The sequence below is a fragment of the Caretta caretta genome, chromosome 15 (genome assembly GCF_965140235.1).
Source record: "Caretta caretta isolate rCarCar2 chromosome 15, rCarCar1.hap1, whole genome shotgun sequence".
In the NCBI taxonomy this organism is placed as follows: domain Eukaryota; kingdom Metazoa; phylum Chordata; order Testudines; family Cheloniidae; genus Caretta; species Caretta caretta.
The window spans coordinates 11,941,705-11,963,777 of record NC_134220.1 but is presented as its reverse complement, the minus strand read 5'-3'; the positions used below and the strand labels follow the sequence as shown (position 1 = coordinate 11,963,777).

Here is a 22,073-nt window from a genome sequence, read left to right as displayed (position 1 = left end):
CAATATGTCTGTTAGTCAATAAGGTGCCACAGGACTCTTTGCCGCTTTTACAGCAAACGATGATTTACAAGGTCAGGAACTGAAGTATTAGGGGTCAGACACTTGAATAAGGGGTGAAAAAAGACTGGCTTGGATATTACAAGCAGAGGGTACTCATGAGCTGCAGTGATTAGAAATGAAAAAAGTCAGTCAGTGAAGTGTTTTTCCCCACGCCTATTTATTCTTCAACATCTAGGAGAGACAAAGAAAGAAAGAAAGAAAGAAAGAAAGAATAAGGGAGGGGGTCTGAGTACTGACCAGTTGCCACTGCCCTTTGATAATTAAATATTATAATCACCTCTCAAATCTAATAAGAAAAGGAGTAGTTGTGGCACCTTAGAGACTAACCAATTTATTTGAGCATAAGCTTTCGTGAGCTACAGCTCACTTCATCGGATGCATACTGTGGAAAGTGTAGAAGATCTTTTTATACACACAAAGCATGAAAAAATACCTCCCCCCACCCCACTCTCCTGCTGGTAATAGCTTATCTAATGTGTATGATAATCAAGTTGGGCCATTTCCAGCACAAATCCAGGTTCTCTCTCCCCCCCCACTTCATCGGATGCATACTGTGAAAAGTGTAGAAGATCTTTTTATACACACAAAGCATGAAAAAATACCTCCCCCCACCCCACTCTCCTGCTGGTGATAGCTTATCTAAAGTAATCACTCTCCTTACAATGTGTATGATAATCAAGTTGGGCCATTTCCAGCACAAATCCTGGGGGGGGCGGGAACCGGATTTGTGCAGGAAATGGCCCAACTTGATTATCATACACATTGTAAGGAGAGTGATCACTTTAGATAAGCTATTACCAGCAGGAGAGTGGGGTGGGGGGAGGTATTTTTTTCATGCTTTGTGTGTATAAAAAAATCTTCTACACTTTCCACAGTATGCATCCGATGAAGTGAGCTGTAGCTCACAAAAGCTTATCCTCAAATAAATTGGTTAGTCTCTAAGGTGCCACAAGTACTCCTTTTCTTTTTGCAAATACAGGCTAACACGGCTGTTACTCTGAAACCTCTCATATCTAATATAGACCATTCACATTAAAGGATCCCAAAGGGCTTTACAGCACAGATATAGCGCTCCTGTGATTAACATACTTTCCTCATCCACTATATAGTCAGTTGGAATAAGTTTACATATCTATTGTAACTAGGGTGACTAGATGTCCTGATTTTATAGGGACAGTCCTGATATTTGGGGCTTTTTCTTATATAGGCTCTTCTATACCCCCCACCCCCGTTCCAATTTTTCACACTTGCTATCTGGTCACTCTAATTGTAACAGGTCTCAGAGTAGCAGCCATGTTAGTCTGTACCCGCAAAAAGAGCACGAATACTTGTGGCACCTTAGAGACTAACAAATTTATTAGAAATTTATTAAAAAACCAGTAGGAGAACACTTGAACCTCTCTGGCCACTCAGTAAAAGGTTTAAGGGTGGCAATTTTGCAACAGAAAAGCTTCAAAAACAGACTCCAAAGGGAAACTGCTGAGCTTGAATTAATATGCAAACTAGATACCATTAACTTGGGTTTGAATAGAGACTGGGAGTGGCTGGGTCATTACACATATTGAATCTATTTCCTTAAGTTAAGTTCCTCACACCTTCTTGTCAACTGTCTAAATCGGCCATCTTGATTATCACTACAAAAGTTTTTTTTCCTCCTGCTGATAATAGCTCATCTTAGCTAGCCTCTTACAGTTTGTATGGCAATTTCCACCTTCTCTATATGTGTGTATATATCGTCTTACTATATGTTCCATTCTCTGCAACCGATGAAGTGGGCTGTAGCCCACGAAAGCTTATGCTCTAATAAATTTGTTAGTCTCTAAGGTGCCACAAGTACTCCTGTTCTAAATGTAACAGGGAGAGATACTCAGTGTCTACCACTGAAAGAAAGGTTGTAGGGTCCTGGGGGGGTCTGAATGGTAGGGGAGGCAAAATCCCCCAAAACCCTAATCACTGCAGTGAGCTCTCCAATGTCACAACAAAAATTAACTCAATCTTTGATCTTCAATCTTAACTTAATTTCAGTCTTCTTTTTTGAACTCATATGGATAGGAAGGGGGGATTTTAGTATAGAAATTAGCTACTGAAAATGCAGCTTGTATTAGTTAGGATATGTCAAAGCCAGGAATACAGTCTCCAGCTCCTGACTGCCAGTATTGTGCTTTAATCACTAGATAGTTCTTCCAGACACATTTTATATGCAAGATATGCCATGCATGTAACAAAACTGAACAGAGAATCCCATAACTTCTTTCCCCATTCCTATTTTCCCCTCATTTCTTCATAGTGATCTCATGTTTTCTTTCAGTCTTTTTGTGAAGGAACAGCTCTCTCAGAACTACAGGGAATGTCTGTGTTCAATCCTGGATTTCCTTACACTTTTCCAATCAGTCCTGCCATCAAGAAACTTAACCTCTTTGTGACATCATAAGCATTTCCATAGTAATGCTTTGTGATATAACGAAACACTAGTGGCATCAGTGAATGAGTCAAAGAGGAAGAGCAAGCTAATTATAAAGATGAAAGCTCCTTCATGCGGCCAACACTATAACAGGGTTCAAAAAAGAACTAGATAAATTAATGGAGGATAGGTCCATCAATGGCTATTAGCCAAGAGGGGGAGGGATGGTGTCCCTAGCCCGTTTGCCAGAAGCTGGGAATGGGCAACAGGGGATGGATCACTTGATGATTACCTGTTGTGTTAATTCCCTCTGGGGCACCTGGCACTGGCCACTGTCAGAAGACAGGATAATGGGCTTGATGGACCTTTGGTCTGTCCCAGTAAGGCCATTCTTATGTTATCTTCTTAAAGAGAAGGGATTCATTGTCCCCACATACATTTGATTCTGGACTTCCCCTGTGTTTTCCCACCAGGGCCCCAGAGTGGGAATTAAGCTTTTATCTTCCTTCAGACCTGTGAAAACATCTAAGAATAACAGCTCAGCAATGACATTACATGCCAAGTTCTGAGAAGCTCAGATCATCTACAGCTCTCACTGAAGTCAATGGGAATTGTGGATGCCCAGTACCTCTCAGGATTTGGCCAATAGGCCTGATCATGTTTCCACTGAAGTCAGTTGCCACTGCCTTTAATGGGAAAGGAGCAGTCTCTAAAAGAGAGAACAGTGTTAATGTCTTTTAAAAGAGAAGTAGGCAGGCTTTTTCCCTCAAAGAGATTTTAGCTGCACGACCGGCAACTGGAACTCATTGCTGAGAAGGCTGGCTTCAGGGCAAATATGAATGCTTTTTATCAAAACTTTATTGATTTATTTGGGGGAAAATTCTACATCTTGACTTTTAGCTCATCGTCAGCTGTTGTTCACTCAATCCCCTATAAATAAATTATTAAACCTCATTTTGAGTTATTAGGAATGCAGTCCTCAGAAATGATTAACCACATTATCCTCTGATTCTCATTAAATCTGTTCCTTCCACCCTAGCTGCTGCTTTAAAAGCTCAAAATAGCCTTTTTAACAGTCACACTGCACTTTCAACAGCTTCAGGTAACAAAAGCAGCCAAAGAAAAGCCCAAAAAAATGACAGCTGCAGCTACCGTGCCTGTAGTGCCCCTAAATGTGGGGCACATTGGCGCACTCACCCTCACAGGAACATTTCCAGCTTTACCCAAGCAGCTCTGTATTTTCCTTGTTAATTTTTAAAGAAAAATACAAAGCCAAACAAAAAACAATGCAACTAGCAAAAGATTTCAGTTAACACAACAGTCATTATTCCTAGTTTCAGAACAAAGCAATGCAAATATTTCAAATCTATTGCTTTGTATTTCTGTTTCTCTCTTTGATATAGGAAAGACCATCTGCTGGAGGATCATAAGATCAGCATATATTAGTTACAAATGTAATTATAGGTTTCAGAGGAACAGCCGTGTTAGTCTGTATTCGCAAAAAGAAAAGGAGTACTTGTGGCACCTTAGAGACTAACCAATTTATTTGAGCATGAGCTTTCGTGAGCTACAGCTCACTTCATCAGATCTGTAGCTCACGAAAGCTCATGCTCAAATAAAATGTAATTATATATCTATAGATATATATATATAGATATAGACACATCTTTGAATTCAGAACTGGGAAAATAGATTTCCATTGTTTGCTCCAATACTTTTGTAATCTGTAGCAAGAAAAAGTTATGTGGACAAGGTTAGCTGATGGTTGGCAGCATTTATGGCAGCTACTATGATTAAGGGTACATTTATGTCACAGAGGTCATGGAAGACATGGAATCCATGACTTCCAGAGACCTCCCTGACATTTTTCTGCTTCAGCTCCTGGGGCCCTGGGACCAGAGCTGGCAGCCAGTGGGACCCGTGCAGGGTTCCAGCGAGGGATGACAGCTTCCTCAGGGTCCCCCTGCAGGGTTCCAGGACAGGCAACTGCCTCCTCAGGGTTTCAATGAGAGACAGCACACGTGTATGCGGGGGCGGGGGGGGGGGAGAGATCTTCAAAGGAGCTTAATTCCCTTAGGCTGCTTGGTCAATTCCAGCCTTGTTCTAGAAACATTGTAGACAGCATGAGCAAAGGTAGAAAAACTAAGACTTAAACTCTGGATTGTCCCCAACAGGGCTGGATACTAAAATCTGATCAGTCAGAGTAGGTGGGTACTGTAATATAACCCCTCATTAGCTAAAGGATTCTGACCTATTTTCCAAGCTTCTCTATGTTACCATACAGTTATTCCTTCACGACAGGGCCAGCACATTACCATTTTCAGGAATCTGGCCATTAATCACCTCCCCTTATTCCAGAGGTCTGATGAGTTAGATGAGTGTGATTTTTTCTTTTCCCCTCTGAACTGATCTAAGAGATACAGAGCTTGCACAGGCTGCAAGGCCCTAACGATACACTTGCTCCACCTGTTTCCCTGCTGAGGGGATTGCAAGGAGTAAGGTTCCCTCCACCAGTTAGGATGGACTGGAACTAGGAGAGGGAGAGGGCAGGAGGGCTTGCAAAGGAAGGGGTCAATTGTTCAGCTAGTGAGGGATAGTGGAAAGAGGAGATGAAAGATTAGGGGAAGGGGAGAAGGATTGGTGACAGGGAAACACATGGTAAAAAAGTGAACTGGGAAGAGAGGAGGAGAGGAAATGTGGAACATTAACGAGTTTAAAATCTTTTGACAAGGGCTCACTATTCAGAAAATTACCATGAGGCTGCAGCTATATGAAAGTAACTATATTTTACATGTTATTCATTAATCTAGTCAACTTATTATTTTCATTAACTTTTTGATGCCCAGAAGTCCTGGTGCTTGCTGCCCCACAGGCCTCATAAAGACCCTGGAAATCCTACACTTTGCCTAGCAGCCTAAATGAAAAATTCCCTAGTCCCTACAATGTGCTATACATACCATTCCTCTCCTAACCTAATGCTGGGCCTCTTTTGGTGGTGACTTTACCGTTGTGGAATGAAACTGGTTCTTCTACTTCATTCTTTTGGGACACAAAAGTGCATGAGTGCAAATCTACAGCTCTCCCGACCCTTAACCACTCGGAAAACCTGCATATTGCTTAGTACCTCTGTAAAATCTCATTGTAGATCTGTCAAGACTCAGCTCCTTGAGAAAGGAAAGCCGGTTTGCTATTCTGCTGCCCTCCTAACGACTCCGTACGTTCTACATTTTGTATTACCACCTAATCAAGTAATTTTTAAATGCCACACAATTCTTTAACTAAAAAGAGATGGACATGCATCTCTCAAGAATCCTAGGCTTTGCTGCACAGCGTAATCACCTGTGTCCCCCTTGTTGAAGTGCAATTATTTACCTCTTCAAACCTTCAGTTGTTTAGGCATCTCACTGGGACTTCATAGGAGCATGATGAGTGTGAGATCAGCACAGCTGCTGCTACTTGCTAGCAAGCCAGCTTGATACCTTAGCCCCTCCACTCTTAGATATGTAGGCACCTGACCCAACACCTCCCATCTTGGGAAGAGGCATCCCACTGAAGGGCTTGGAGAAATCTATAGGTGTTTGATTTACTGTATTTTTTATTTTCCTATCAAAGCTTCACTTTGATCGAATTTATGGTTGGTCTTTTTATCTTGAACAACCATCATTGTTCACCCTGTCTCTTGCCCTGGGCCAAGACTAAAAGTGTCCACTCCAACTAGGGACAGGAAACAAAATATTTATCCCCAGTAGCCACCCCTAGGCTTCTTACAGCCCTGCTAAATTCAACAAACAGGCAAAACTTTGAGTATACAATAATCCTCTGGACACAATGATCAGAGAAACCTATCCAGTGGGCAACAGTGAAACATGGCCATATTAAACTGAAGTGACAATTATCTGAATGTTCCAATTCTCTCTCCTTTCTGACTGCTGAATGTTACACATTTACTGTTGCCCTAAGCCTTGGCCTGCTCAGCCCTTAGGTTAATATGTCACCGATCCTGAATGGGAGAGCTAATTTAATTTCTGTTTTAAGGGTAACACACAAACAAGTCTCCATATATTTCCCAGTTACCATTAACTAAAGACTTCATGTTTAACAATAATGTCTGATCCCTAGAGAATTTATGTTCTTTGTCTTCTCTGCTCCTTTAATACTTATTCCTTAAGAATAGATTAGGCTTTGACATCTCTTTGTGAATCAGAGCTCCTTGGTATTTGAGGCCCTGACTTGACATTTTTATTATTGTGTATGTTTATTTCCAGGGCCCTGTCAATACTGAGAGATTGGCCACATACCCAGGATTATCAAGATTTCTGTTTGCATACTTCCCTACACTGGTAAGACAAGGCACTGTCTGCAGCCAATTATCTGGCTGAACTCCTCACCCTTCTAACTAAGGGGTGGAGGAAGGAAAACTCCGTTTCCATGGTCAAGAGTTATGATGTTGAAAGGTGGCTTTTGAAAGGAGCCACAAGTAGCTACAACTGAAGTAATTGAAGCAACCTTGAGAGCTAAGGATTACCAGGTCCAGACACACTCACTGATCGCCCAGTAATGAGCAAGTGCTGAGAGAATGCAGAATCAGTCAACGCTTCGCTCAGCTGATGCAGCAACTCATGGTGTTGGACGCCATCAGGTGGTTGAGGGACATCTACATAGAACACATCACAGGACGTCGGCAATACCAGGAGGGATGAGCTGAGTGCCAATGAGAAGTGCAGTCAGGAAAGTAACAAATACTTTCCTCATAGATTGTATTTTCTAAATGGACAACCAACCTAATTCTCAATTACTGAGGGACAATCTCCAGTCATTGATATATTTTGCTTTCCACAACCAAATCTCTGTACAACCTTTCATGAGTGATGTACCCGAGTATTTGGATTCTAATATCTAAACTGTACTGTTAAATCTGTTCACCTAAATTTGGGTTATTGCAGACTATGTACACTATGTATCATATTACTTTTAAAAACTAACTTTATAGTTGTGGATAATCTAAGCACTAAAACCAGATGTACAGACGCTCTTTTCCCAACCTATGTGTTATATAATTTTTTTAACATTAGCTTTAACAAAATTTTTAAATCTTTTATTGGACCAACTTCTGTCGATGAGAGAGAAGGTTTCAAGCTTACATAGAGCTCTTCTTCCAGTCTGGGAGAGGTGCTCCCAATCTCACAGCAAAATGCAAGGTGGTACAGATTTTTTAGCATAAGTAGTTAGCACATATTGTAAGGGACCATTCTAGGTAGAGTGGCCTGTTAACACCTCTGCAGTCATAGGACATACATGTCTTTCCTGAACATCTGTGCCTGAATCCTCAAGAGTAAAAACAATTCATTTGGTATTGTTCCCTTTTTAGAGCAGGCCCAAGGAGAGGCCACAGCTTCCATGTCCTATGGGAATGAACCGTGGACCTCTGGCAATCAATGAGAATGAGAGTTACACTGAATCCTCTCATTAATTATTGGAGCTATTGAATCCAATTAATCTCTGGCACTGCTGACTTAAGGGGAGCAATACTAAAGGATGAATTGGGCCCACAGACTGGATGGAACAGCTAACCAGTGCACACTCTGTGCCTCATCCTGGTAAATGCCAACCATCCTCAATTCCCATGAAAGTCAATTTTTGAGCCAAACATATGAGCCAAAAGTGGGCAGGTTTTGCCTAATTCAACTGCATTATCCCCCTTTACAGTTAGAGAAACTAGACACAGAGGAGAAAGTGACTTGTCCACTCACACAAGCAAGTCAATGTCAGATGCCAGATTACATTCCAGTTCACCTGACTGCCAGCCCCTCATCTAGAGACACAAGGTGGGTGAGGTAATAACATAAAAGATATTATCAATAAAAGTTATTACTTCACCCATCTTAACAACAAGGAGTCTAGTGGCACCTTAAAGAAGTGCGGGTTTTTACCCACGAAAGCTTATGCACAAATAAATCTGTTGGTCTTTAAGGTGCCACCGGACTCCTTGTTGTTTTTGTGGATACAAACTAACATGGCTACCCCCTGATACTTCACCCATCTTGTCTCTCTAATATCCTGTTGTTGGATCATATTAAAGAAGTTCTGTATTAAAATCACAAATGAGTTTGATTCCCCATAGTTTAAATTCCAGGGTATTACTAATTAAGAAGTCTCTTGGGTTTTGGTACTGTTTCTCTCCCTCTATGTGTGAAACTTGCAAGCTGCTAATTGTGTTAGTACATTCTAAGACAGAGTCTGTTTTCAAAGCAATTCTTTGTAACAACAACTACTCACACAGAGACTCAAAGCAATACTCTGTAACAACAGAAACAGCACCCAGAGACTCCCCGCCCTTTTGTTGTATTCATCTCACTTTGTTAACAATTGTGATTAAAATAGAGATAGAGGATGTATGTGGATGGATGTTTGGTGTGGATAATAACTGAACAATCAGGGAGGTGCCAGCCTAAGAATCCAGTGTCCATCGGCTGAAGAAGGCGTCAAGTGGAAATAACCAGAGGACCCACCCCCCCACCCCCGGAGGGCAGACTGGAATCCACCCAACAGCCTCAAGAATGGGAGAACCAAAGAACAAGATAACATCTGGCAGCACGGAGCCGTCAGGAATGTGACATCTGCCGATTGATTCAGCAACAGCATGATGAAGCAATTCCCATAGACTGACATAGGAAGAAATTCCTATAAAACTGGACTCTGGAAAGTGAGAACTTTGGGGTCTGATTCTTCAAACCAACTTCCAGGAGCATCAGATGTGTATCTGATGAGGCCCTGCTCCCTCCTGATGTCCAGGCCACCTGGCCAGTGGCTTGGCATGAGCAACTCTGAGGCTGGTAACTATAACAACCTTGCAGAAACTGTTTGTGTGTTTGTATGAATTAATGTGTGAATAAATATGAGATTGAATGGAATGTTATAGCTATAACTAACTGCTCACTATGATTCTTTCTGTATTCACAATAAATGTGGTATTTTGCCTTTTCCCTTTTAATAAGATCCTACTGGTTTTTATTTTATTGGTAACACTGTGACTGACCCGGCTACAACTACTTTGCATATAGCCCCTCATCTAGCCTCCTAGACCACAGCTGCGCCATTAAAATTAACAGATTCATATTATTGTTCCTATCAGGAAGTAGTCCTGGAGAAGCCACAACTAGAAACTTCCATGAATGTGGAATCAACAAAGAACAGGGAAAAAACACCATCCTTGTTTCTTTTCTTAATCTTCAACCTATGCCTGTAGCTGCTTGGTATAGCAGGGAACAGCATAACTGAAGAATGAAACTAATCCAATGGAAATTTAATTTCTATACTAGGTTATTAGAAATATATTTTCTTTTATTATCTATTGCAGAAAGCAATGAATCATGTAAGCAAGTCCAAAGGAACTAATATACTATGGTGGGAAGGGTCCATTTATAAAGCAACATCCACATCTACAGACTTGGGAAATAAGTCATCCAGGTTTCCCTGGAACATGCTCACATGATTATAATCACACATGGCACTGCCCCAGGGTGAAGCCAGGAAGTGGCACTTTTTCTAAAATATTACATATTGCATTAGCTGTCGCAGCACGAAGCAGGTAATTCCTGCTTTTTTTGAACTTTTAATGTTATTCCCCCCCCCCGGGAGGCTCAACCCCCACCCAGACTCTGAAACCAGGGAAAGTGCACATTCCCTTGAGCAGAGTAGCCCTCCAGAATAGTATTGTTAATGTAAGTGTTTAACTAGGGATTTGAGAGCTTGCCACGTCTTTTGCTTTGGTGCTGCCAGGGTGGAGAGGAAGAGATTTCCTATTGCGTCACAGGGAGGTATGTAGGTGTTCTAAAGTGAAGGATTAATGAGAATGTAATCAGGAATGTAGATCCTCAGCTGCACTGAGCTCACAGTGTAGCAGGGAGGCAAAGATAGCTAAGCAAATGTTAATCCTAGAGACAATTCTGGCAGTACAGGATCATCCCTTCTGGCCTCCGACATGGACAAGGGGCTTAGGCAATGTAAAGCTGGCTACCTTGCTTTATGACTCTGGGGGACTCCCCTGTGTCAGGGGAATTCCCAGCTGCCCCTTTAGGGAAGTTTCAAGTCCCCTTTGTTCTTTAAAGCAGTGCAAAGGGGCTCACCTAGGCCTGAGGGTCTGACCCATGGTGTTTTTGCGCTTGTAGACACTGGGCTGGATTCCCCTGCTGCCTTGCACCTTGTGTCGTCATTTGCACCTGAAGGTTGTTTTATACTCACTATTCACAGGTATAAAGAATTACACAAGGTGCAAGACAGCAGAGGATCAGGCCTAGTGCATTTACAGTCACTCAGTCACGGGTCCTGACTTACCACTATGTTATCCATTTTCATGGCAGTGTCACTCCATTGATTAAGCAAAACAAAGTTTACCTTAAAATAACTTTGAGATTCTCTATTTCACAATGGTTTCTATTAGCACCTGAATTTTCTCAGGCCTAATCTACTCATGAGATCCTCCTCCTGCTGGGAAATACAATGCTTTTATCATTAAAATGGCAGCCCCAACTCCTCCCCAATTCAGGCAATACTGAATGGAGACACTGAAAAAGTGGCAGGGATTTCTGAAAGCTGTTTTGAAAATTCTTACAGTCAGTAAATATTTATTTAGTTCTCTAAGGCCCCAATCATGTCATTGGATTCACATGGACAGAGCCCGGCATCAAATTCCTCTCAAGTGCAAAGGTCCTGCCCCATGGGTCCAATTGCAGGATCAGGTAGTTATTATAACAAATCACTGAAGTCTTCCTTCCAAGCTGAACTGCAAAGATAACCATGAAAGTACCATATTAGTGACACCTAGACAATGCATCACATTTGTCTAGAAGGTTTTCTGCTTTGCCAGGAAGATTCATTCACTAGAGAAAGGATGACCTAATGGAGAGAGCACTGGACTAACTCAGGTGACTTGGGTTCTACTCTCAGCCCTTCCACTGACCTTAGGCAAGTCACTTCTGTCTGTGACTCAGTTTCCCCATCTTAAAACGGGGATAATGATACTTATCTCCTCTGTAAAGCATTTTTAGATATACAGCTTAAAATGTGCTATATAAGTGCTAAGTACTATTATTATAAACGTAAACTCTGACTTGTTATCAGTAATTTATTATGAACATTCCAGGGTTCTCTCCTTGCAATGTTACAACAAAGGACTAGATTACGCAGCCACATGAAGGCAATACAGCAGCACCACAGAAACCACACCTACAAATCAATTCCTTTCTGTACCTTGTACCTAACAGCAATCACCTCACATGAGTCAGGCCCTCAGTGGAAAACTTCGGTGGGTCCGGAGCAAATAGTAAGTACACGGCATTCAACAAAATGCTGACGTGATAAAGTGATGAGCAGCCAAACATTGTGTGTGGTGTGGAGTGAAAGTACAATTCCTTTGTGTGTGTATTGCACTTACCGGCCACCACACCATGCTCCGTCCAGCTAGGAAGAATCCACCGACAGTCCCGCGGTTTGTTGAGAACATGGCCTGATAAAAAAAAAAAATGGTTAAAATTTTCAGCTCTAATAAGCCAAATTTAGCCTGATGGCATCAACAGCCAGGGCAGTGATGAGAAAGAAAAATTAATGTAATGATCAAAAATGGCCAAGGGAGAAAGATTTTGAAGGGAATAATATGACCTGACAATGACTGAGCAATGATTCTTATATCAATCTATAAATTAACCATTCAAGCTTTATTGCTTCAACTTTCATTACACGAAGCCTGAAAAACCCAAATCTAAACACTGCACATATTAAAATACAATGAACTATACAATAAAAATAAAACACAAGAAAGGCATCACTAACCAAGGGCCTTGCCTGCAAACTGTCACTCATGGGAGCACTCCTGAAGGTGAGCAGGCCTCAAAACTGCTGATGTAGAGAGTTTTATGTTCATGCACTAGAAATGTCATACCTAGCTTCCAGAGTGGTAGCTGTGTTAGTCTGTATCAGCAAAAATGAGGAGTCCTTGTGGCACCTTAGAGACTAACACATTTATTTGGGGTTTTAGCCCACGAAAGCTCATGCCCAAATAAATGTGTTAGTCTCTAAGGTGCCACAAGGACTCCTCGTTGTTTATACCTAGCTTTCTTACTCAATACTAGTGTGGTCCAGAGTTTCCCTGCAGGAATCTACTTGCATGGCAATTTAACCTTTCCTGTTCTGATAAGATCATCAAGGTACCCGCACTTCACTTTTTAGCCTTTCTTCACTTCCACAGAGTAGCCAGTTAAGAATTACTTTCCTCACTCTCATTTTATATGTCAGGAGTGACTTTATGGGAAGTTTACATCACATTTTTCACAGGGCCTGATCCAAAACCCTTTGCAAACAATGATCCTTTGGATCGGGCCCAGAGAGAAAAAGTGAGCCAGATCATTGATCCTAATATAGAAGCAAGAAAACAAACAAACAGGGGCATGTTTCAGAGTAACAGCCGTGTTAGTCTGTATTCGCAAAAATAAAGGGAGTACTTGTGGCACCTTAGAGACTAACCAATTTATTTGAGCATGAGCTTTCGTGAGCTACAGCTCACTTCATCGGATGCATACCGTGGAAACTGCAGCAGACTTTATATACACACAGAGAATATGAAACAATACCTCCTCCCACCCCACTGTCCTGCATGTTTCACTACATACAATAGTTGAATCAAGAGGCACATTTAACATTTAACTTCTTAGAAACTATTCAGAACTAGAAACTTCAATGCTCCAGTGCCTGACATACCACCTGCCAGCCCTCTTCTGCCCCAGGAGTTTATGTTACAAAGAATTACAGTCAATAATAAATTACAATAATCACACTTCAGGTCAGATTGTACCTTTAAGGCACAACCCTGGTTCCCTCCCAGAGCTCCCCAAGATGCAACGGAAGTGTTTCTGCCACAACACTCCTTAGAGGAGAGCATGCTGCACCCTTCTGAGTCAATGGACAGCTTAGCTGGCTAGAATGGGCTGATACGGGGGCCTCCTCCCCATTCTTCCCTGCTCAGCTGAGGTTGCTTGCACCTCAGGGTGCGCTAGGAAGAAGCAGTGCTCTCATGAAAGGTATGGGTCCTCAATTGTGTTTTGCTTCTATGGGACGGAAAATAAATGGACAGCCTCTCTGGTACAATCCAACCCTTGGCCTCCAATACACTCGGCCAGAGGTACAGGTGCAGGTACTTCACATCTTCTAAGTGCTGAACAAACTTTAACTAGTTCATTGGCCTCAAAAGTTAATCACTTTTCAAAAGTCTGACAGGCTGCTAGTGGGGAAGATTTTGTCTGCAGCTGCTGCTCTGCTCTATGGCATGGACTCCTGGGTTATTTCAGGGGAGTGCACAGGTCGGTCACCGAGGGGCAGGTTTCCCTGATTCATTCTGGGTAACTGCTGGCTCTTTCCTCAAGGGACTAGCAGCATTTTCCCCAAGGACAGTCTCTGATTTCTCCTCAGATAGAATACACAGACTCTGTTCCTGAAAGGGATCTCAGCTCTTCAACCAAGTGACACACTAGTGTTTTCCACTAAGGTAACATCAGTACAAACACTATCTGCCCTTTTCCTTTGAACCCTGCAGACTCAAGACTTATTCTAACAGGACAATATCTGCCTTTCACCCACTAAGTGCAAAATAATTCTTCTCTTTCTAAGGCTGCAGTCTCCGTACTTCCCTCTGCATCATCAGCATGCTTCAGGAGGCGGCACAATCCTATCTGGGCTTTAAACAGGAAAGACCCGAACACCAGCAGCATTTGTCCTCACTGAGATTTGTTCCTCCTCAGAGTCTACATGCACCTGCTCTCTGCAGTGAAGTCTTACTGATGAAAAGCTGGCATTCTCCTGTGTCCAGACCGTGTCTGTGCTCTCGTCCATTTCATATCCATCCTGCAGCAATCCCCGTCTCCCACTCCATTACCATCTCTCCTCCACCTTTAGCTCTATTCCAATCCATACCCATTTACAACTCAGTCCAGTACTCGCCCCCCATTCCTACCACAATCAACCCCACTGCAATCCCCATTTACCCCACCTCTCACACTTCACCCCAACTACTACTCCATCACAAATTCCCATTTGCAGGCTCCTCTGCTCCAGCACCCCAAAGTCCATCCCCACTCACCACTGCTACCATCCCATTCCCATTTTCACCCCCACTCTGTTCCTTACAGGTCCCCACTCTAATCGGCTAAAAATGTCCACTTCACCATTATCCTGATCTCCATCCATTGGCCCTCTCCTATAGTCCCTTCCCCATCCATATCCCTTCTTCATCCCAGCCCCATCTATCCTCTCCTCCACTACCATCTCATCATCTTCACCTCCAATTCAGATCTCATACCCTGGTATCCTACTGCCCCACTGAAGCCCAACTTAATCCCCATCCTGCCAACTTTCAGCCCATCCCCCAGTTAAGCAGCAGGCAATTTACACAATTGTAGTTTTAATTTATGAAGCCATTTTCTTAAAACCGACTAAACCACACTTTCATTAAGAAAGGAAGATCCAGACATACCCATACTCCCACTGCTAGGACTACCACAAAATAGATGACTATGACTGAGATGTCAGCAGGGTTATTGATTTTTTCAGAGGAGTCCATCCTGCCTGCTTCTCCGGCACCTTTCCTTCTTCTTCTTCTCCTCTCCTTATAATGTCTCTCACAGACTTCAGGTTAATGATAAACCCTTGTCGTCCCCCTCTCTCTTGTATAATATGTAACTTTAGATTCACTTGTATGGATACAAAGCGAAGCTGATGCTCTTTCTTGAGCTGTGATTTGCTCCAAAAAACTGCTCCCCTATTACAGCTGTTGCTGATTTCAGAGCCAAAGACCGACCCGAAGTCACATCCCCCGGAGAAGGTGCTCAGAGCTGTTGCAGACAGAGAGCAGAGTCTGGGAAGGAGTGAGCTGTGGAAGGAGTGGCTTGGACACAATATACCCAGTGTATGCACCTCACTGTTTGCAGATACTCTTCCTGGAGAGGTTGTTCCTGTAAATCTGGTCATAGAATTAATTGTTTCCTTGAGAAATTGATACTTACCAAGCCCAAAGAAAGAGTGACTGACACTCTGGGAAACCCCACAGTTCCATGAGCTAATACTCCTGCTGTGCCATCCCTCATCCCAGCAGGAATACACAATGGAGGTACAGCTCAGCATTTCTGGAACAAGACAATAGGAAGCCACTATTATCACTTACATCTAGATCTTTATAGCGATGTGTCTCAGCCATAAATTTGAGATCCAGAAATGAACGCTCTCCATCCCAGTGTTCAGAACCAGGGTTTTTGTTCTGCCCACGGTGGCAAGCTATGATGTTCTAATTCCAGATTCAAATAACTCCCAAAGTTCCGTGGTGCTTAGGTATGGTTCCATATGCAGTTATTTATTCTTGGAGTTGAAAATTTGACCAAACAAAATGACCTGATGCAAAAAAGAGAACTCAAAATGTGGGGCAGGCTGTGATTTTCCATGGAGCTTCTAAGTCACTCAGAAACAGCCCCTGAAAAGGGAAGTTTCCTCAGCTCCCTGTGATCCTCTCTCATTGAGCAGGAGGTGGATATCACAGCCAAGATCAGAGGGGTGCAGGAGACATAGGCAACAGACAGGTGTAAGAATTTCAAGGCTCTGGGGATATTTGAAAGTCTGTCTCCACCTTTGCTTTACCCCACGCAATCATAACTCATTTACAGTTCAGTAGGCTGCCAGCCAGGAATTGATTGCCACATTGTATTTACCCTAAAGAGAATGAAGAGTACAGAACATACAAAGCATAGTGGGCTTAATTCTGATCTTATGCTGGTTATACATAATTGATTTCAGTGGAATTACTTCTGATTTTCAGTAGTGCAACTGAGATCTGACCCTCTGTTAGGGAATCCTTTCCAAGGTGTAATTATCCTAGGACATTTTGCTTTTTAAAAAATTATTATGAGTAGTAGTAGTAGCTAAACAGAAGCGTATCTATATGTAAAATACCATAACAAAGGACCATTAATCTGAAGTTATAGAGTAAAACAAGAACTCTGTCTTTCTCATCTATACATTGAAATGAGAAAGATACCTACCAATTTCCTACAAAATGCTGCCCTCTGATCATTTAGGCATCTCTTCAGCACAGACTTTTATTTGTTCTACAGACAGTCAGTGACAATGCTGTTTGTAAAGCCAATAGGTGAAAAAAATAACCCTAAGAGCTGCTTAGCACCCACAATTCCCATTAACTTCAACCTTTCCTGTTGTCTGCACCACAGAAAAAGGTCTTATTTACTAATCCTAATTACCAGGCAACAGTTTGTCTAAGATAGCATGTAGCTGGCCTTTCATACAAAGGCTGATGCAAATGGATTCCCATGTGTCCTTGTAACAAATGAATTGTTTTGTTTTCACTCATTCTTAGTTCATGAATTGAATTCCAGTTTCAGCTCCTGTAGCCACAACCAACCAACATAAGAAAATAGTAGGTGGTGGAGCACATGGGCCTGATTCTCCACTGCCTTGCCCCGTGAATGGTCATCCATCCCTGCGCAAAGCAACAATAAAGAGACTGTAAGATGCTACTACTGGTGTGAGTGAGTGGAGAATTCAGCTTTACGCCCACTGCACACACTTTGGCCAGGTCTAGATGATTCCACAACATGCAAAGGACAGGAGAGACTCAGACCCCAAGAATTAATAATCACACAATTCACATCTTTACCTGTGGTGGCTGTATTGGTTTGGTTCTGCTTTCTCCACGTCTGGTACAGACATAACTGGGACACTGATTACAGACCGGCTGTGGGGTAATCACAATACTTGTGCCTCCATATCCTCATACCTGCAGTTCATATAGAATCCCACAGAGGCGTTGTACTCAGCAGAACATCAGCACTGTACAGCCTTGCACGCACACAGCACAGACAAAGTCAGCCTGTGGAATTCACTGCAGTGCAGGCGGTCAAACACTCAGGTACTCTAGCTCAGTGTTTCTCAACAACTGGTCCGTAGACCGGCGCTGGTCTCTCAGATTTCCCTGACACAGTTTAGGAAGGCAGCAAGCCAGTCCCCAGTATCAAAAAGCTTGAGAAGCACTGCTCTAGCTGGTTTAAAAAAAAATTTGGCCAACAATATTTGTCCTTATACATGCACAGATACAAGTAACTAAACTTCCTGCTGCAAGGTGAGAGCTGCTCAGCAGAGGGCAAGAAAGAATCTCTTCCACCGCACACCACTGAGCAGGGCATTCACAATTAGCTGGGTGAATTATTGGAAAGGCTACAATTTAGTCACGGAGGTCACGGCAGTCACAGATTCCATGACTCTACCAGACCTCCGTGACTTCTTCGGTTTCAGCTGTCAGCAGCCGTGGCTGGGGCTGGAGCCGGGGCTATGCGCCCCACATAGCCCCACGGTGGGGACCACTGCCGGGGCCATCCCTGGGGGGTGTGGGGTCCGGGACAAACCCCCTCAACCGGTTGTACCTTTTAATAGGTCACTTTTGGATCCCCACACAGCTTTGCTTGCCCATTGCGAACGTTGTATGCAACAGCAGTGCTATTTCATTCCTGGGCCCCAGACAGTTCTGTTGATGCCCCTTGCTTCTCCTGACTCAAAATGCCTCTGCTAGTCCAATCTTTAGGCCTCTCTCCTCAGCAGAGAATTATTGCGATGCATAGTGTGGTACGCATGTGATGTAGACAGCCACAAGTGTTAAATACATGCTTGTTGATAATATTGCAATTAACAGTGTACATTGATGTAGTTTTTCGGTGGGGATTGGAGCCAACAAAAAGGATTAACAGCCCAGCAGATGCATCTAGTTGAGGACGAGCTGGTTAACAGATGAGAATAAATTCTCTTAAACATGCTGTACTGGTAACAGCAGACATTCAAATCCTTTTGCTGATGAGAAAGGTTCTGTGAGTGAAAATGGGTTTCTTGTTGCAATGCAAAACAGTCACAGGGACAGTGACACACCTGCCCAGCCCTGGGAAAAATCCAGCCACTTTGGACCGCAGGTGGCTGAGGCTGGTGCCCTCCCAGAGACACACTCTTAGGAGAGGACTTAATTTTCCGGAGAGGAGTTCTGACACAGTCTTACAAGAGCTGGCCACTCCCAGATCAAAATGTCAGATCATCCCTTATTGTTAGCCTTCCTCCTGAATGCAGCAAATGATGTTGAAAATAATAAGCAAAACAATAAATGATAAAACACAAACCAAAAGAGAAGTTTACTAATGATGAATTAGATTACCTGAAGCCCACAGATTACCTCCATATCAGAGAGGTAAAGAGCTAATACTTTGAACCATCATCCCATGGGAGGAAATTCCATTTTTAAAGGCTATTCAGGATGGGAAGTGACAGGGCTTATTCTGAGGAGTGACAGTAGAAATGGCGTGGAAACAGGGGCATCTCCACTAAGCCTCTTCTGACCATCCCTCTGCAGTACTATATTCTATCATGGTGGAGGACTCATCAGTGACATCATCCCTCTTTGTACACAGTGGTCTATGTACAGCGGATAAGGGACAAACCAAGCTGAAAACATGCAGATATTTAACTCCCATATGCAAGAAGCCATGCAGCAGGCTGGTATATTCCCTTCTCTCCATCCCCTGGTTGGGTTGTTATCCATTTTTAATAATATGGACATTTATTTAAGGAAACTTTACCCTAGGATGGTACTGAATGTGACATATCACCGGTACTAAATCAGGAAGTGTCTGGAAGTGGACAAGATAGGCGTTCACAGGCTTCCAGTGGGTTTTGCTGAGATGGCTCTAATAATACGGCAGCTGGAGGACAGCAGATGTGGAGCACTTATTGTCTCTTCTCTAGTGCTAGGTCTTTACACCTTTGTGCACTCTTGTTTATTTTGAGCAATATTTTAATTTGACTAATTTGAGCAATTTCATAGAAGGGGAGCAACAGTGATGACGGTTTGAAAATTAAACTTGTGTGAGGGATTTTAAAAAATAGAAATGTACAGTTTAGAGAGAATGGAAGACAGTAACCCCTGTCTAAAAGGATGTCAAAAAGAAGGTAGGGCTCCTTATCCTTATCAGCTCAGAGGAGCAAATCAAGAAGCAACAAGCTTAATTATGCACAGGAAAAGCTTTATAATTATGTCACAGTTAAGATCTGGACAATAGGTGAGGTTATTTCCTTGCAGGGAGAGAAATGAATGGATATGAACACAAAATACTGTATTCCTAATCTAATTTTCAACCAAGTATCTATTGCTGAATAGAGCTATTGGAAGACAAAAACAGAGTCCAGCTTATAATGCACAAATGTAGCACAACTGAATTCAAAACAAGCAGCTATTTTCAAACCTTCAGCCAATTTGTGGTCTCTGCCTATCTATGCATTTATAACATGCCCATCCCCATGGTATCTGAGCATTACCAGGATTATAAAAGCAAACAGTACAAAGATTGTATTCTGCCCAGGTGATGTCCTGAGAAAATAAGTGAGATAAAGCTGGTCTTTGTTTAGTTTATTAATTCATTATTATTTTAGTTTTCATCATTTGCCATCTTCAGAGGTTACTGTGAGAAAGCTAACAACAAAGAGATGGAACTGGCATTTCCATTTCAGAGCGCTAAATTTTACAAGACTGTGTTCTAACTCCTCCCTAAGAGATTAAAAATCCCTGCCCAAGAGTACATGCCTGGAATAGCAACACCTTCAATAACCAAAGGGACAAAGCAGCTGCGTTTTTCTAAGGGCAGTGCAGAGGTGTCACCCTCCTTGTCTGTTTCACATTGCAACACAAAACCTATTTAAACTCAGTGACGCTCCCTCTTAAAAACAAGAACATGAGTGTCTTCTGTTACCAGTACATCACGTTTCAGAATGCTCAACAATTAACCCAACGGGACACGGAACTAGGTGTATCTGCAGTGCTTGATAATACTTTCCCTGGGTTCCCTTCCCAACCTAAAATATGTTTCCTGATGAAGTATTATAGTAATAAATGGGAATTTTCCACTTCTGTCACAATTACAAGAACAACTAAATAATGGAACAGACTACCAAGAATGGATGCAGAATCACCATTACATCACTCACAACTAAGTCTGTGAGGGATGTTTTAGGAATAATTAAGTCTCCACTGATACAGTACAGGGTAACATACTCCAGTAGATGATTTTCTTGAGGTCCCTTCAACCTAAATGATTCCCTGATTGTTCAGGTTATAATAACACCACCATTTACTGGTGGTTGGATTTTGTTTGAAATAAACAATCATTCTAAAACAATGGATGGCTCAGCTCCTGTGGAGATGCTTCGATTGCTCTAGAGCCATAAGCACTATCATATTATTGATTACATTTGATTAAAGAAATTTCAGAGGAAAATGGAAAATATAATCTGCTAATGTATGAGTCTGATATCTATTACTTCCTGTACAGAATCCTTGAAACATTTCAGCCAGCCTCTTATTTGCGCTTTGTTTTGAAAATTAAAATATAAAAATCTGAACAACACAGCCATCTCCTTGATGTGCAGCATTTTGAAACCTATGGGAAAGCTCTGAGCTACAGCAAACCCTTGGGGCGGGGGGGAAAGGTGGGATAGTGAGAGAACTAGAGGAAAGACTATTAGATGAGTATGAATTAGAACAGGTAGTGGGCACATTTAATACACATTACTTAATGGTTCCAGCAGGTTAAAGGCCCCAGAAACAGCCCCCAAGGATCATCCCCAACATAAGGGAGATCCATCACAGCATAGAGCTGGCAGAATGGCCCCAAATCACCTATCACTCCAGAGGTAGAAGAGTCCACAAATAGACAATATATAAAATGATCAAGCCACAAGTTTTATTAGCTTCTCAGTAGGACTTCTTAGAAGAGACAGATGGATGGATTGAATTTGAAAACAAGAACAGCAGACCTATCCAAACCAAAAGAAGGAAGGAACAGAAAGACCCAGATAGGAGCACCACAAAAGGGAAGAAATCTTATTTTTCTTCTTTTGGATTAGAAATAAGGATCACATTTGAGCGACTGAGAATTTGGAATAATGAATAGGAAGGAACCTTTGTGTACTGAATGAAAATGTTATTAGCTGAATCTGGAAATAAACATAAGCAAACTTACCCCATACACTGTCCAGATATTTCTTTCAGCTCGTCCCCAATTTCCTTACACATCCAGAACAGAACAATAAATGTTTTTTCACACTAAGTGTAGTTTAGCATGTAATAGGGTGATATATAAAGTATCAGTCATGAAGTCCCACTGAAAGAAAGAAATTATATCTATTTCTATATATTCAGTACAATTTACAGACAATGCTAGATTTGTAAAGGTAACCACCTCCTCTTATCTCAGAGAAAAATACTAATCTAGTCTGCTAGCTAAAACTCTGATTGTTTTGCAGACCACAGACTATCCCAACTCTCTGGGCATGGATACCCTTCTTACCAGGTGATGATGTGACAGAAACCAGAATAGCTACCTGTTCTGGTGACCACAGAGGATGTGGACATAACATGAAGTTTCCAGAAATACTAATGATCATAAGAATCCTCAAGTTTCAGAGTAACAGCCGTGTTAGTCTGTATTCGCAAAAAGAAAAGGAGTACTTGTGGCACCTTAGAGACTAACCA

The 22,073-nt window shown here is 42.2% G+C and overlaps 1 protein-coding gene across 1 annotated transcript in view; it reads right to left on the bottom strand.

Annotated features, from left to right (window-relative positions):
* SLC5A1 (solute carrier family 5 member 1) overlaps positions 1–15,315 on the bottom strand; it is a 47,837-nt gene extending 32,522 nt beyond the window's left edge. The window contains exons 1-2 of the mRNA XM_048822305.2: positions 14,982–15,315; positions 11,895–11,966 (exon numbers count right to left, since the gene is read on the bottom strand). Of these exons, the coding sequence (XP_048678262.1) occupies positions 11,895–11,966; positions 14,982–15,068 (159 nt within the window). The 5' untranslated portion in view covers positions 15,069–15,315. The remainder of the gene's footprint in view (positions 1–11,894; positions 11,967–14,981) is intronic.
* Between the last annotated feature and the right edge of the window lie 6,758 nt (positions 15,316–22,073).